This window comes from Camponotus floridanus, unplaced genomic scaffold (assembly GCF_003227725.1).
Source record: "Camponotus floridanus strain SB8 unplaced genomic scaffold, Cflo_v7.5 scaffold26, whole genome shotgun sequence".
Classification (NCBI taxonomy): Eukaryota; Metazoa; Arthropoda; class Insecta; order Hymenoptera; family Formicidae; genus Camponotus; species Camponotus floridanus.
This window is the reverse complement of record NW_020229392.1, coordinates 1,929,505-1,944,066: the sequence shown is the minus strand read 5'-3', so window position 1 is coordinate 1,944,066 and position 14,562 is coordinate 1,929,505. Positions and strand designations below refer to the sequence as shown.

The 14,562-nt window shown below is 26.4% G+C and overlaps 3 protein-coding genes across 6 annotated transcripts; all 3 read left to right on the top strand.

Moving 5' to 3' along the window:
- Positions 1 to 2,712: 2,712 nt before the first annotated feature.
- LOC105252793 lies at positions 2,713 to 4,836 on the top strand. 2 transcript variants are annotated; one of them, XM_025409379.1, is made up of 3 exons: positions 2,713 to 2,762; positions 2,947 to 3,151; positions 3,259 to 4,836. In XM_025409379.1, the coding sequence occupies exons 2-3, from the start codon at positions 3,094 to 3,096 to the stop codon at positions 4,800 to 4,802; spliced, it is 1,602 nt and encodes a 533-aa protein (XP_025265164.1). In that variant the 5' UTR covers positions 2,713 to 2,762; positions 2,947 to 3,093; the 3' UTR covers positions 4,803 to 4,836. The 2 variants fall into 2 exon arrangements, with proteins under 2 accessions (XP_025265164.1, XP_019883569.2); XM_020028010.2 differs by having other exon boundaries at positions 2,714 to 3,151; positions 3,262 to 4,836.
- Positions 4,837 to 6,315: 1,479 nt separating this feature from the next.
- LOC105252792 (protein KBP homolog) lies at positions 6,316 to 8,537 on the top strand. Its single transcript, XM_011260367.3, has 2 exons — positions 6,316 to 6,789; positions 6,891 to 8,537. The coding sequence occupies exons 1-2, from the start codon at positions 6,732 to 6,734 to the stop codon at positions 8,417 to 8,419; spliced, it is 1,587 nt and encodes a 528-aa protein (XP_011258669.2). The 5' UTR covers positions 6,316 to 6,731; the 3' UTR covers positions 8,420 to 8,537.
- A 1,140-nt stretch (positions 8,538 to 9,677) lies between these two features.
- On the top strand, positions 9,678 to 12,089 carry LOC112638195. Of its 3 annotated transcripts, XM_025409382.1 has the most exons (3): positions 9,678 to 10,326; positions 10,442 to 10,723; positions 11,282 to 12,083. In XM_025409382.1, the coding sequence occupies exons 1-3, from the start codon at positions 10,269 to 10,271 to the stop codon at positions 11,983 to 11,985; spliced, it is 1,044 nt and encodes a 347-aa protein (XP_025265167.1). In that variant the 5' UTR covers positions 9,678 to 10,268; the 3' UTR covers positions 11,986 to 12,083. The 3 variants fall into 3 exon arrangements, with proteins under 3 accessions (XP_025265167.1, XP_025265166.1, XP_025265165.1); XM_025409381.1 differs by having other exon boundaries at positions 10,445 to 12,089; XM_025409380.1 differs by having other exon boundaries at positions 10,442 to 12,086.
- The last annotated feature ends 2,473 nt before the right edge of the window (positions 12,090 to 14,562 follow it).

Genomic DNA, 14,562 nt, shown 5'->3' with positions numbered 1-14,562 from the left:
GCAGAAACAACAAAAGAGGAAGAAACAAACACAAACAAGAATGCTGATGCTTTTATTGTTAGTGAAAGATATGAAGAAGTTCTAAATTTATCGAAAGAAATAATTCTTCTGTATAAACAAAATAAAATTTCCAAAAGAGTTAAGAAAAAGATCAATCAGCTGGATGTCAAGATGAATAATTTATTTCAAAATTTTATTTCAACAGAAATCAAATGTGATGATATTCTAGTTCTTGCGATGGCTCATATTAATTTGGGTTACATATATCTTTACATAGAAGATAATTTAAATGTTGCTAAAGATTATCTTATTAAATGCACAGAATTATTGAAGGGAAAAGAACTGCACTATAAATTTATTTTGATAGCTATCTATGCACATATCTACCTACATGAGATTTGGGCAAAATTACAACAGTTAGATAATTGTTATTCATTATTAGATAAAGCATTAGAACTATATTTAAGTTATACAAAAGAAGATGATTACCCAGATCCTCTTAACGTAAATATCTTTTTACCCAATAAAAAAAACTCTAAAATTAATCTGATTAACAGTCATTTATTAACATTACGATATATGGAAGAATTGTATTGCCTTCAACCTACAAATATGTACAAATTTGTAATATATATTCATAATTTATTGAACGAACAGCTGAAAACAATAAAAGACTCGACTGAAAATCACTTGTTTTTATATTGGGCTGAAGCCTCAGCTGATTTATCTATTTTCTTTTTATATTCTAATCGCTTTATGGAAGCTAAAATTCATCTTGCTGCTGCGGATTATATGATAATCATGTATTATATATCATTAATAACAGATCCGGATGATGCAAAATCTGAAGAGAAAATTTATAACTATGATCTAATCTATATGTTCATCAATCAACTTTGGGCAATGTATGGTATTATGCTTTTACGTTCATCAAAAGAAAGATTACTACAGCATGAAAGTAATAAATCTTGTGAGCCAAATAATATAGAATCGGAATGTCATTTAAAGTTAAAGGAAGAAATAATGAAACCTCTAACATTTGTTGACTTAGAAAAAGATTTAAAAACTATTATTAAATATCACATCACAGATGCATATGTATCTGATCTTGATGATATAAATATAATTTTGACGAATGTGATAAAATGGCTTAATGTAATATACATGCATTTTAAAGGAATAAATCAATTTATACCTCAAGTGCAAATAATACTTTGCATGTCCAAAGCATACAAATATTATGTATATTTTGAAGAAAGTAAAATTAAACAGATAAAAGTAATTGAACAACAAGCAGAAATGTTAGAGAGTTTTATTAATATATTAATTTCAGAATATAATACATCATTAGAATATCATTATCTTAAAAAACTTAATTTTGAACTAGCAATTACTTATTCCACACTTTTGGATATGACGTCTGAAAAATTAGATGAAATTGAGGATATTACTGACGAAATGAGAATGGAAATTCAACAGTTAGTGACAATTATTATAGAGAATTTTAATTTACTTACAAATAAATCTTAGCTTTTATTATATATTTGAATTTTTAGATTTCTTTTCTGAAACTTTTATATATATCTTCTATTTGTAATCTTATATCACCTGTATTGTGCTTTCTTCATTATAAATATAATAAAGAAAAACACAATTCATTATGCAAAATTTTTCTATTTTATATATTACTTTACATGTAATTAATATATATAAGAATAGACGATTTTTTTTGGAGATAAACCAAAATAAATGTTACAAATAAAAGGTATAAATAAAAGGTGTTTATTAAAGTATTTTAAACGAAAAGAAATACTCTTAGACTTAAAAATGGAAATTTTTATACAAATTTATTATATAATTTTATATTTTATTCGTATAATTTTATCATTTTTATACATTCTATATATGTATCTATATATTTCTTCATTTCTAAATATTTCTAAATATTTCTAAATATTTACGCACCACAACTGCTGATAAAAAGTATAAAAATAAATAATTTTATTTCAATACTATTCAACATTTTTGTTAAAAGAAAATTATACTCACATTATGATTTCACAAATTTGTTAAACAACAATCGATTATTTTAAGATAATTTGCATGTACATATATATATATATATATATATATATATATATATATATAAAGAAAAAACGAGCGTTAAATATATTCCGAAAAAGTCATATAAATACATGTATATCAATCTTATTTTAAAATATAAAAATTTTATTTATATTTATATATTTAATATATTATGGATAATAAAATATCATAATTTATTAAATTGTATTAAAAAATTCACGTAATTATTCATGTAAATCATAATGATTCAAGTAATTTATATATATGTAAATAAATACGATACTATACATGAAGTATTTGAGCTTTCGCTTTTTGCTAGTTTCGTTTGAAATTAAAGTTTTTCAGAATTTTTGTAATATTTATTTTATTATAGAAATACTATAAAATTTATTATTACAATCAATAATATTTATTATTGTAATTTATAATATTTATTATTTAATATCATTTACGTTTAAAATAAAGTAATTAAAATTTGAATATGAGCGAGAGTTAAGGAAAAATGGCGAACCGATTAAAAGCGATTTCCTGATAGTCAGTCCCTTATTAAAGGGTCTCTATCCTTCGCCTTGTCATTGCTCCAATATTAATGACTGATGTTCCGTCTATGTATTTTATGTGCTGTGGCAAGAATCCAATTACAATAACCTTTTGCTGTCGTTAGATATTAAATAGTGGTACTAAATAAATTTCTTTTTAAACATTAGGAATTTTCTAATGAATAATCAATTGGCAGTGTTTAATTATGTTATCTTATTGGAAAGGAATAGAAACAACCAATAAAGAGCGCAAAACTTATAGCCCTATTTATTTTCATTAGGTTCCTTTTTATTTTTTAATTTTGTATTTTGAATATTTTAGACATTTATATTGAAAGTTAGTAACGGATAAATTATTTGGGAATCTTTTATCCATAATCAGTTTTGGACATATGTAACAATTTTGCGCAACACAATTTTACAAGTTAATAAGAGGAACTTTTTAATCAAATACATATAATTGTAAGCAATGTTGACCTTTATTGAAAAAATCATGGAACATCGCATCGAACAGATACACAAATCTGGTAATGTAGATTTGTGGATATAATCTATTCAAACAATCTGTCTCATATTCCATTGCATTATCTTTTACTTACTAAAAACTTATTATTTTCTAAACTTTGACTTTTAGCAGAAATAACAAAAGAGGAAGAAACAAACACAAGCAAGAATGCTGATACTTTTCTCATTGTTAGTGAAAGATATGAAGAAGTTCTAAATTTATCAAGAGAAGTAATTTTGCTGTATGAAGAAAGTAAAATTCCCAAAACAGTTAAGAAAATGAACAATCAGCTGGATGTCAAGATGAATAATTTATTTGAAAATTTTGTAATTGCTTCAACAGAAATCAAATGTGATGATATTCTAGTTCTTGCAATGGCTCATATTAATTTGGGTTACATATATCTTTACAAAGAAGATAATTTAAATGTTGCTAAAGGTTATCTTATTAAATGCACAGAGTTATTGAAGGGAAAAGAGCTGCACTATAAATTTATTTTGACAGCTATCTATGCACATATCTACCTACATGAGATTTGGAAAAAATTACAACAGTTAGAGAATTGTTCATTACAGAATTATTCATTATTAGATAAAGCATTAGAACTATATTTAAGTTATACAAAGGAAGATGATTACCCAGATCCTCTTAATGTAGATATCTTTTTATTCAACAAAAAAAACTCTAAAATTAATCTGATTAACAGTCATATATTAACATTGGAATATATGGAAGAATTATATTGCCTTCAACCTACAAATATGCACAAATTTGTAATATATATTCATAATTTATTGAATGAGCAGCTGAAAACAATAAAAGACTCGACTGAAAATCATATGTTTTTATATTGGGCTGAAACCTCAGCTGATTTATCTATTTACTTTTTGTATTCTAATCGCCTTATGGAAGCTAAAATTCATATTGCTGCTGCGGAATATGTGACAGTGATGTATTATATATCGTTGATAACAGATCCAGATGATGCAAAATCTCAAGAGAAAATGTATAACTATCATCTAGTCTATATGTCCATTAATCAACTTTGGGCAATATATGGTATTATGCTTTTACGTTTATCAAAAGAAAAATTACTACAGCATAAAAGTAATAAATCTTGTGAGGCAAATAATATAGAATCAGAATGTCATTTAAAATTAGAGGAAGAAATGAAACCTCTAACATTTGTTGATTTAGAAAAAGATTTAAAAACCATTATTAAATATCACATCACAGATACATATGTATCTGATCTTGATGATATAAAGATAATTTTTGCGAATGTGATAAAATTGCTTAATGTAGTATACATGCATTTTAAAGAAATAAATAAATTTATACCTCAAATGCAAATAATACTTTGCATGTCCAAAGCATACAAATATTATGTATATTTTGAAGGAAGTAAAAGTAAACAGATAAAAGTAATTGAACAACAAATAAAAATGTTAGATAGTTTTACTAATACATTATCTTCAGAATATAATGCATTAGAATATCATTATCTTAAAAAACTTAATTTTGAACTTGCAATTGCTTATTCCACACTCTTGAGTTTAATGTCTGAAGAATTAGATGAAATTGAAGAAATTACTGATGAAATGAGAAACGAAATGAAACAATTAATGACAATTATTATACACTATTTTAATTTACTTACAAATAAATCTTAGATCTTTTTGTATATTTGAATTTTTAGATTTCTGTTCTGAAACTGTATATTTTCTATTTGTAATCTTATATCACATATTGTGCTTTCTTTGTTACAAATGTATATAATAAAAACACAGTTCATTATGCACAATTTCTCTATTTTATATATACTTAACATGTAATTAATGTATATAAGAATAGATTATTTTTTTGGAAACAAACCAAAATAAATGTTACAAATAAAAGGCACAAATAAAAGGCATAAATAAAAGGCATAAAATGTTTGTTAAAGAATTTTTAAAGAAAAAAATACTCAGATCAATACTCACTTCAAAATGAAAATTTTTATACAATTTATTATATAATTTTATATTTTATTCGTATAATTTTATCATTTTTATACTTTTATAATTAACTTTTATAATTTTTATACTTTTATAATTTTATACTTTTATTTTATACTTTTATACTTTATAATTATCTATATATTCCTTCATTTCTACATATTTATATACCATAACTGCTGATGAAAAATAAAAAAATTTGGTAAACAATAACCGATTATTTTAAGATAATTTGCACGTATGTATATATATATATATTTCTGATTAAATGTGTGCGTATATATACATATATATATATATATATATATATATATATATATATAAAGTAAGCAGGAGTGTCAAATATATTCCGAAAAATATTCATATAAATACATGTTTATTAATCTTATTTTAATATATAAAAATTTTACTCATCTTTTATCACTAACACATCATAATTTAATCACACATCATAATTTAAATTATAATAAAAAGTTCACATAATTATTACATTATATAATAATTTCAAGTAATTTATATATATATATATATATATATATATATATATATATAAAAGCGATACTAATACATAAAGTATTTGAATTATCGCTTTTTGCTACTTCCGTTTAAAATAAAAATTTTTTAGAATTTTTGTAATTATTTTATTATAGAAATACTATAAAATTTATTGTTACAATTTCTAATACTTATATTATTGTAATTTACAATATTATTTAATATCATTTACGGTCAAAATAAATTAATTAAAATTTAAATATGAAAGAGAGTTACGGAAAAATGGCGATTGATAGCGACTTCCTGATAGTCAGCCTCGTATTGAAGGGTCTCTGGCCGATATTCATAGTCCGATCTTATATTCTCTTTAAGATTGTCTTAAGTCTGGTCCGAGGTTGACTTAAGACCTCATTCAACCAATCAAATGACTGCGTAGCATTTCAAGCTCGAACTTAAGACGATCTCAAATATAAAATCGAAATACCGGCCTCTATCCTTCGTCTTGACGTTCCGGGTGGCACCCGATTGACCACGTCGCCAATTGGCCAATTCAAAATAGGACTCTCTGATTGGTTAATCGTTGTTGGTTACCCTAGGCACAGGTCGATATAATTGGCTGTGGTCAAACGGGACGCTCCCGACGTTCCTCCAATCTCCAATATTAATGACTAATGTTTCGTCTATGTATTTTTTGTGCTGTGGCAAGAAATATAAACTTAATTCATATACAATAATCTTTTGCTGCCTTTAGATATTAAACAGTGGTATTAAATAAAGAAATTTCTTCCAAACATTAAGAATTTTCTAATAAATAATCAATTGACACAGAGTGTTTAGTTGTGTTTTCTTGTTGGAAAGGAATAGAAGCAACGAGCGCAAAACTTATAACCCTACTTATTTTCATTAGGTTCCTTTTTATTTTTTATTTTTGTATTTTGCATATTTTGGACGTTTATATGGAAAGTTAATAACGGATAAATTATTTGGGAATCTTTTATCTATAATCAGTTTTGGACATATGTGACAATTTTGCGCAACACGATTTCACAATTTGATAAGAGGAATTTTTTAACCAAATACATAAAATTGTAATATATCTAATTGTAAGCAATGTTGGAATTTATTAAAAGTGTCATGAATCATCGCATCGAACAAATACACAAATCTGGTAAGGTGGACATGAATAGTTTATTCAAACGATCTGTTATATATTCCATTGAATTACCTTTAACTAATTAAAAACTTTCTACTTTCTGTTTTGACTTTTAGCAGAAACAACACAAGAGAAAGAAACAAATACAAGCATGAATATCAATGATTTCAATATTAGTGAGAGATATCGAGAAGTTCTAATTTTATTAGCAGAAATAAATAGTTTGCTGGAGGACCTAGATACAATTCCCAAAACTGTTAGGAAAATGATTAATCAGTTGGAAGTCAAGACGAATAATTTATTTAATAATTTTCTAATTGCTTCAACAGAAATCAAATGTGATGATATTCTAGTTCTTGTGTTGGCTCATATTAATTTGGGTTACATATATTTTTACAAAGAAGATAATTATAATACTGCTAAAGATTATTATATGAAATGCATCGAATTATTGAAGGGAAAAGAGCTGCACTATAAATTTATTGTGGTTGCTATTTATGTACTTAACTTTTTACATGGGATTTGGAAAGAGTTACAACAGTTAGAGAATTGTTATTCATTATTAGATAAAGCACTAGAACTATATTTAAGTTATACAAAGGAAGATGATTATCCAGAACCTTTTGCAGATATCTTTTTCCACTACAAAGAAAATACTAAAATTTATCTGATTAATGTTCATATGATAACATTACAGGGTATGATAGAATTGTATTTCTTACAACCTACAAATATGCATAAATTTGTAATATATGTTCATAATTTATTGAACGAGCAGCTGAAAACAATAAAAGACTCGCCTGAAAATCACATGTTTTCATGTTGGGCTGATGCCTCAGCTAGTTTATCTATTTTCTTTTTAGAGTCTAATCGCTTTATGGAAGCTAAAATTCATCTTGCTTCTGCGGATTATATGATAATGATGTGTTATGTATCGATATTAACAGATAATGTAAAATCTCCAGAAAAAATGAATACATATGGTACAGTCCGTATATTCATCACTAAACTTTGGGCAATGTATGGTATTATGCTTTTACATTCATCGAAAGAAAGATTACTACAGTATGAAAATAATAAATCTTGTGAGGCTAATAATATAGAATCAGAATCTCATTCGAAGTCAGAAGAAGAAATAACAAAACCTCTAACATTTGTTGACTTAGAAAAACGTTTAAAAAATGTTATTAAATATTACATCACAGATACCTATGTATCTAATCTTGATGATATTAAGATAATTTTTGGGAATGTGTTAAGATGGTTTGATGAAGTATTCGTATATTATAGTACAAGAAATCAATTTATATCTGAAGTGCAAACAATGTTTGGCATATCCAAAGCATACAAATATTACGTATATTTTGAAGGAATTAAAAGTAGACAGATAAAAATAATTAAACAACAAATAGGAGTATTAAAGAATTTTATTAGTGGAGCATCTTCAAAATATAATGCATCACCAGAATATCATTATATTAAAAAACTTCATTTTGAACTTGCAATTGCTTATTCCACGCTTTTGGATAAGAGGTCTGAAGAATTAGATGAAATTGAAGAAATTACTGATGAAATGAGAATGGAAATGAAACAATTAGTGACAAATGTTATACAGGAATTTAATTTATTTACAAATTTATCTTAAATCTTAGCTCATTTTACATATTTGAATGTTTAGATTTCTTTTATGAAACTTTTATGTACGTCTTCTATTTGTAATCTTATATCACATATTGGGCTTTTTTTTTATAAATGTATATAATAAAAACACAATTCATTATGCACAATTTTTCTATTTTATATACTTAACATGTAATTAATGTATATAAGAATAGATGACTTTTGGAGACAAACCAATATAAATGTTATAAATAGAAGGCATAAATAAATGTTTATTAAAGTATTTTTAAACCAATATAAATGTTATAAATAGAAGGCATAAATAAATGTTTATTAAAGTATTTGAAAGGAATGAAATACTCGGATTTAAAAATAAAATTTTTTTACAGCTTTATACAATTTACTGTATAATTTTTATATTTTAATTGTATAATTTTATCAAATTGTACAATCTATGTATATTCATTCATTTCTAAATATTTCCGTATCACAACTGCGGATAAAAAATAAATAATTATAACAAAATAAACAATTTAAATAAATAATTAAACAAAATAAATAATTTTATTTCAATACTACTTGATATTTTTGTTAAAAAAAATTATATCCACAATACATAACTTTACAAATTTCAATAACAACAATCTATTATTTTAAGATAATCTGCATGTATATATATATATATATATATATATATATATATATATATATATATATATATATGTACAGAAAGAAAGCATGGTTAAATATATTCCGAAAAAGTCATATAAATACATGTATATCAATCTTATTTTAAAATATAAAAATTTTATTTATATTTATATATCTAATATTTTATGGATAATAAAATATCAATTTATTAAATTGTATTAAAAAATTCACATAATTATTCATGTAAATCATAATAATTCAAATAATTTATACATATATAAATAAAAAACGATACTGTACATGAAGTATTTGAGTTTTCGCTTTTTGCTAGTTCCGTTTGAAATTAAAATAAAATTGAAATAAAATCTCTAATACTTATTTTCGTACTTTGAATATTTTGGACGTTTGTATTGGAAGTTAGTAACAGATTTGAGATCCTTTATCCGTAATCAATTTTGAACATATATCACAATTTTGTGCAACGCGATTTTACGAGTTGATAAGAGGAATTTTCAGAATTTTTGTAATATTTATTTTATTATAGAAATTACTATAAAATTTATTATTAAAATCTCTAATACTTATTGTAATTTACAATATTTATTATTTAATATCATTTACGGTCAAAATAAAGTAATTACAATTTAAATATGAGAGAGTAAGGAAAAATGGCGAATCAATAAAAGCGATCTGCTGATAGCCAATCCCAGGAGTCAATCCCTTATTAAAGGGTCTTTATCGGTTGCCTTGTCATTGCTCCACTATTAGTGACTAATGTTCCGTCTATGTATTTTATGTGCTGTGGCAAGAAATATAAATCTAATTACAATAATCTTTTGTCATTAAACTTAGAAGAAGAAGAAGAAGGTATTAAACAGTAATATTAAATAAAGAAATTTCTTCCAAACGTTAGGAATTTTCTAATCAATAACCTATTGACACAGTGTTTAATTGTGTTTTCTTGTTGGAAAACAATAGAAGCAACGAATAAAAAGTGCAAAACATATAGCACCGTTTTTTTCATTAGGTTTCTTTGTATTTTTTATTTTCGTACTTTGAATATTTTGGACGTTTGTATTGGAAGTTAGTAACAGATTTGAGGATCCTTTATCCGTAATCAATTTTGAACATATATCACAATTTTGTGCAACGCGATTTTACGAGTTGATAAGAGGAATTTTTAAATCAAATACATATAATTGTAATATATATAATTGTAAGCAATGTTGGCCTTTGTTAAAAAAATCATGGAAGATCGCATCGAACAGATACACAAATCTGGTAATGTGGATATGAATCTATTTAAAACGATCTATAATATATTCCATTGAATTATCTTTTACTTACTAAAAACTTTTTATTTATTAAAAACATTTTTCTAAACTTTAATTTTCAGCAGAAACAACAAAAAAGAAAGAAACATGCACAAGCAAGAATACCGATGCTTTCATTGTTAGTGAAAAATACCAAGAAATTCAAAATATATTGGGAGAAATAAATTTGCTCTATGAAAAAAGTAAAATTCCTAAAAAAGTTAAGAAAATGATGAATCAGCTGGAAGTCAAGATGAATAATTTATTTGAAAATTTTGTAATTGCTTCAGAAATCAAATGTGATGATATTCTAGTTCTTACAATGGCTCATATTAATTTAGGTCGAATATATCTTTTCAAAGAAGGTAATTTAACTGTTGCTAAAGATTATCTTATTAATTGCTTGGCATTATTGGAGGGAAAAGAGCAGCACTATAAATTTATTTTGACAGCTATCTATGCACATATTTACCTACATGAGATTTGGAAAAAATTACAACAGTTAGACAATTGTTCATTACAGAATTATTCATTATTAGATAAAGCATTAGAACTATATTTAAATTATACAAAGGAAGATGATTATCCAGATCCTCTTAATGTACATCTCTTTTTACCTAACAAAGAAAACTCTAAAATTAATCTGATTAAATGTCATATATTAACTTTAACATATATGGAAGAATTGTATTGCTTTCAACCTACAAATATGCACAAATTTGTAATATATATTCATAATTTATTGAACGAGCAACTGAAAACAATAAAAGACTCGACTGAAAATCACATGTTTATATATTGGGCTGAAGCATCAGCTGATTTATCTATTTACTTTTTATATTCTAATCGCCTTATGGAAGCTAAGATTCATATTGCTGCTGCAGAATATATGACAATGATATATTATACATTGATATTAACAGATCCAGATGTTGCAAAATCTCAAGAAAAAATTGATTCGTATAGTATAGTCGATATATTCATCAATCAACTTTGGGCAATGTATGGTATTATGCTTTTACGTTCATCAAAAGAAAGATTACTACAGCATGAAAGTAATAATTCTTGTGAGGCAAATAACATAGAATCGAAATCTCATTCGAAGTCAGAGAAAGAAATAATGAAACCTCTAACATTTGTTGAATTAGAAAAAAGATTAAAAAACATTATTAGATATCACATCACAGATACATATGTATCTAATCTTGATGATGTTAAGATAATTTTTCAGAATGTGTTAAAATGGCTGAATGAAATATATATGTATTTTAATAAAAGGAATCAATTTATACCTCAAGTGCAAGTAGTACTTTGCACATCCAAAGCGTACAAATATTATGCGTATTTTGAAGGAAGTAAAAGTAAACAGATAAATGTAATTAAACAACAAATAGAAATATTGGAAGGTGTTACTAGTACAATAGCTTCAAAATATACTACAGTACCAGAATATCATTATTTTAAAAAACTTAATTTTGAACTAGCAGTTACTTATTCCACACTCTTGGATTTGATGTCTGAAGAATTAGATGAAATTGAGGAAATTACTGATGAAACGAGAATAGAAATGAAACAATTAGTGACAAATGTTATACATAAATTTAATTTATTTACAAATTTATCTTAAATTTTAGATCTCATTTTACATATTTGAATTTTTAGATTTCTTTTCTGAAACTTTTTTGTCTTTTACTTATAATCTTATATTACATTTGTACTTTCTTTGTATGAATATATTAAAACAACACAATTCATTATGCAAAATTTTTCTATTTTATCATATATTTAACACGTAATTAATGCATATAAAAATAGATGATTTTTTTTAGAAACAAACCGAAATAAATGTTACAAATAAAGGGCATAAGTAAAAGATTTTTATTAAAGTATTTTTAAAGAAAAGAACTCAGACTTAAAAATTTTGTATAAAAAGTTTTATACAATTTATTATATAATTTTATATTTTATTCGTATAATTTTGTCATTTTTATACAATCTATGTATCTATATATTCCTTCATTTCTAAAAATATTTGTGTACCATAACTGCTGATGAAAAATAAAAAAATAAATAATTTTATTTTAATACTACTGGACGATTTTATTAAAAGGAAATTATATTCACAATACGACTTCACAAATTTGTTAAACAACAATCGATTATTTTAAGATAATTTGCATGTACATATATATGTGTGTATATATATATATATATATATATATATATATATATATATATATACACACACACACACACACACACGCATATATATATATATATATATATACACACACACACACGCACATATATATATATATATATATATATAAAGAAAGAACTAGCGTTAAATATATTCCGAAAAAATCATATAAATATATGTATATCACTCTTATTTTAAAATATAAAAATTTTATCTCATCTATAAAATATCATAATTTATTAAATTTTATTGAAAAATGTACGTAATTTACGTAATTATTCATGTAAATCATAATGATTCAAGTAATTCATATAAAAACGATACTATACATGAAGTATTTGAGTTTTCGCTTTTTGCTAATTTAGTTTGAAATTAAAATTTTTCAGAACTTTTGTAATATTTATTTTATTATAGAAATACTATAAAATTTATTATTACAATCAATAATATTTACTATTGTAATTTATAATATTTATTATTTAATTTTTATTATTTAATATCATTTACGGTGAAAATGAAGTAATTAAAATTTGAATATGAGCGGGAATTAAGGAAAAATGGCGAACCAATTAAAAGCGATCTCCTAATAGCCAGTCTCTTATTAAGGTGCAATTTCATTGACGCTAGAAACCAGTGGCAAATTAAAATCACTAGACTTTCTCTAGATATGGCGTCAATAAAATAAAGTTCAAACAGTTTCAACTTTTTCAGTGTGTAAAGCGGCCTTTTCATTGATGCTACTTTATAGCGTCAATGAAATTGCACCTTAACAGTTGGCAGCCCTACGAGATAGGCTGTGCAGCACTGCGCGTATATAAAATAAATTTGAAATCGCTTCTAGCCTAACCAGCTTCACGCGATCGACTTTATTTGAATTGCACGGCATCGCATCGAATTATGATGCGGCGCCAATTTGTTCGAACGTAATTCGGGACATCACGATGCTGTATAAGCGTCAAATGAGCACGAATTGTCACGCAAATATGATAAATCACATCTACTCACCGTTCACCGGCTGCGTCCACAGGCCGCTCCACTCGCTCGCCTCGGGACGTCCCATTCCGATCTTGATGCACACAAACTCACACGATATCATCAACGCGAACGCGCGACACTTTATTCGGCACTCCCGATATTCGCTCGCATCCGATAATCATCATCAAGGGCGCAAATAACGCGACGCGACTTCGCTCCATCTTCGCGATCGCGCTATCACTGAACTGTGAAAAATAGCTGTCGTGCATTTTCACCGACATATTATGAAAGTCGCGCGATCATCCTTGGACACTTTCGACGCTCTTTCACTCGCGATATTCGTTTAAAAACGGCTAAAAGACGCGAAAAATGCGGACGTACGATGATCCGTGTAACTGCATATGACTCCGATTCACGTATGATGCGTATGACGTAGCAGTGACGCGTATGACGTAGCAATCACGCGCTAACATGGCGGCCGAACCAGTGCGCATTCGTTTCTGCGCACTGGTTCGGCCGCCATGTTAGCGCGTGATTGCTACGTCATACGCGTCACTGCTACGTCATACGCATCATACGTGAAGTCGGAGTCATACGCAGTTACACGGATCGTCGTACGTTCGCATTTTTCGCGTCTTTTAACCGTTTTTAAACGAATATCGCGAGTGAAAGAGCGTCGAAAGTGTCCAAGGATGATCGCACGACTTTCATAATATGTCGGTGAAAATGCGCGACAGCTATTTTTTACAGTTCAGTGATAGCGCGATCGCGAAGATGGAGCGAAGTCGCGTCGCGTTATTTGCGCCCTTGATGATGATTATCGGATGCGAGCGAATATCGGGAGTGCCGAATAAAGTGTCGCGCGTTCGCGTTGATGATATCGTGTGAGTTTGTGTGCATCAAGATCGGAATGGGACGTCCCGAGGCGAGCGAGTGGAGCGGCCTGTGGATGCAGCCGGTGAACGGTGAGTAGATGTGATTTATCATATTTGCGTGACAATTCGTGCTCATTCGACGCTTATACAGCAT

What these genes read in the sequence shown, in the direction of transcription:
- LOC105252792 (XM_011260367.3), top strand. Translation starts at nt 6,732, where the DNA reads ATGTTGGAATTTATTAAAAGTGTCATGAATCATCGCATCGAACAAATA. An exon ending in CGAACAAATACACAAATCTG is followed by an intron (nt 6,790 to 6,890) that starts GTAAGGTGGACA and finishes TTTGACTTTTAG; the next exon opens with CAGAAACAACACAAGAGAAA.
- LOC112638195 (XM_025409380.1), top strand. Translation starts at nt 10,269, where the DNA reads ATGTTGGCCTTTGTTAAAAAAATCATGGAAGATCGCATCGAACAGATA. An exon ending in CGAACAGATACACAAATCTG is followed by an intron (nt 10,327 to 10,441) that starts GTAATGTGGATA and finishes TTTAATTTTCAG; the next exon opens with CAGAAACAACAAAAAAGAAA.
- LOC105252793 (XM_025409379.1), top strand. Translation starts at nt 3,094, where the DNA reads ATGTTGACCTTTATTGAAAAAATCATGGAACATCGCATCGAACAGATA. An exon ending in CGAACAGATACACAAATCTG is followed by an intron (nt 3,152 to 3,258) that starts GTAATGTAGATT and finishes TTTGACTTTTAG; the next exon opens with CAGAAATAACAAAAGAGGAA.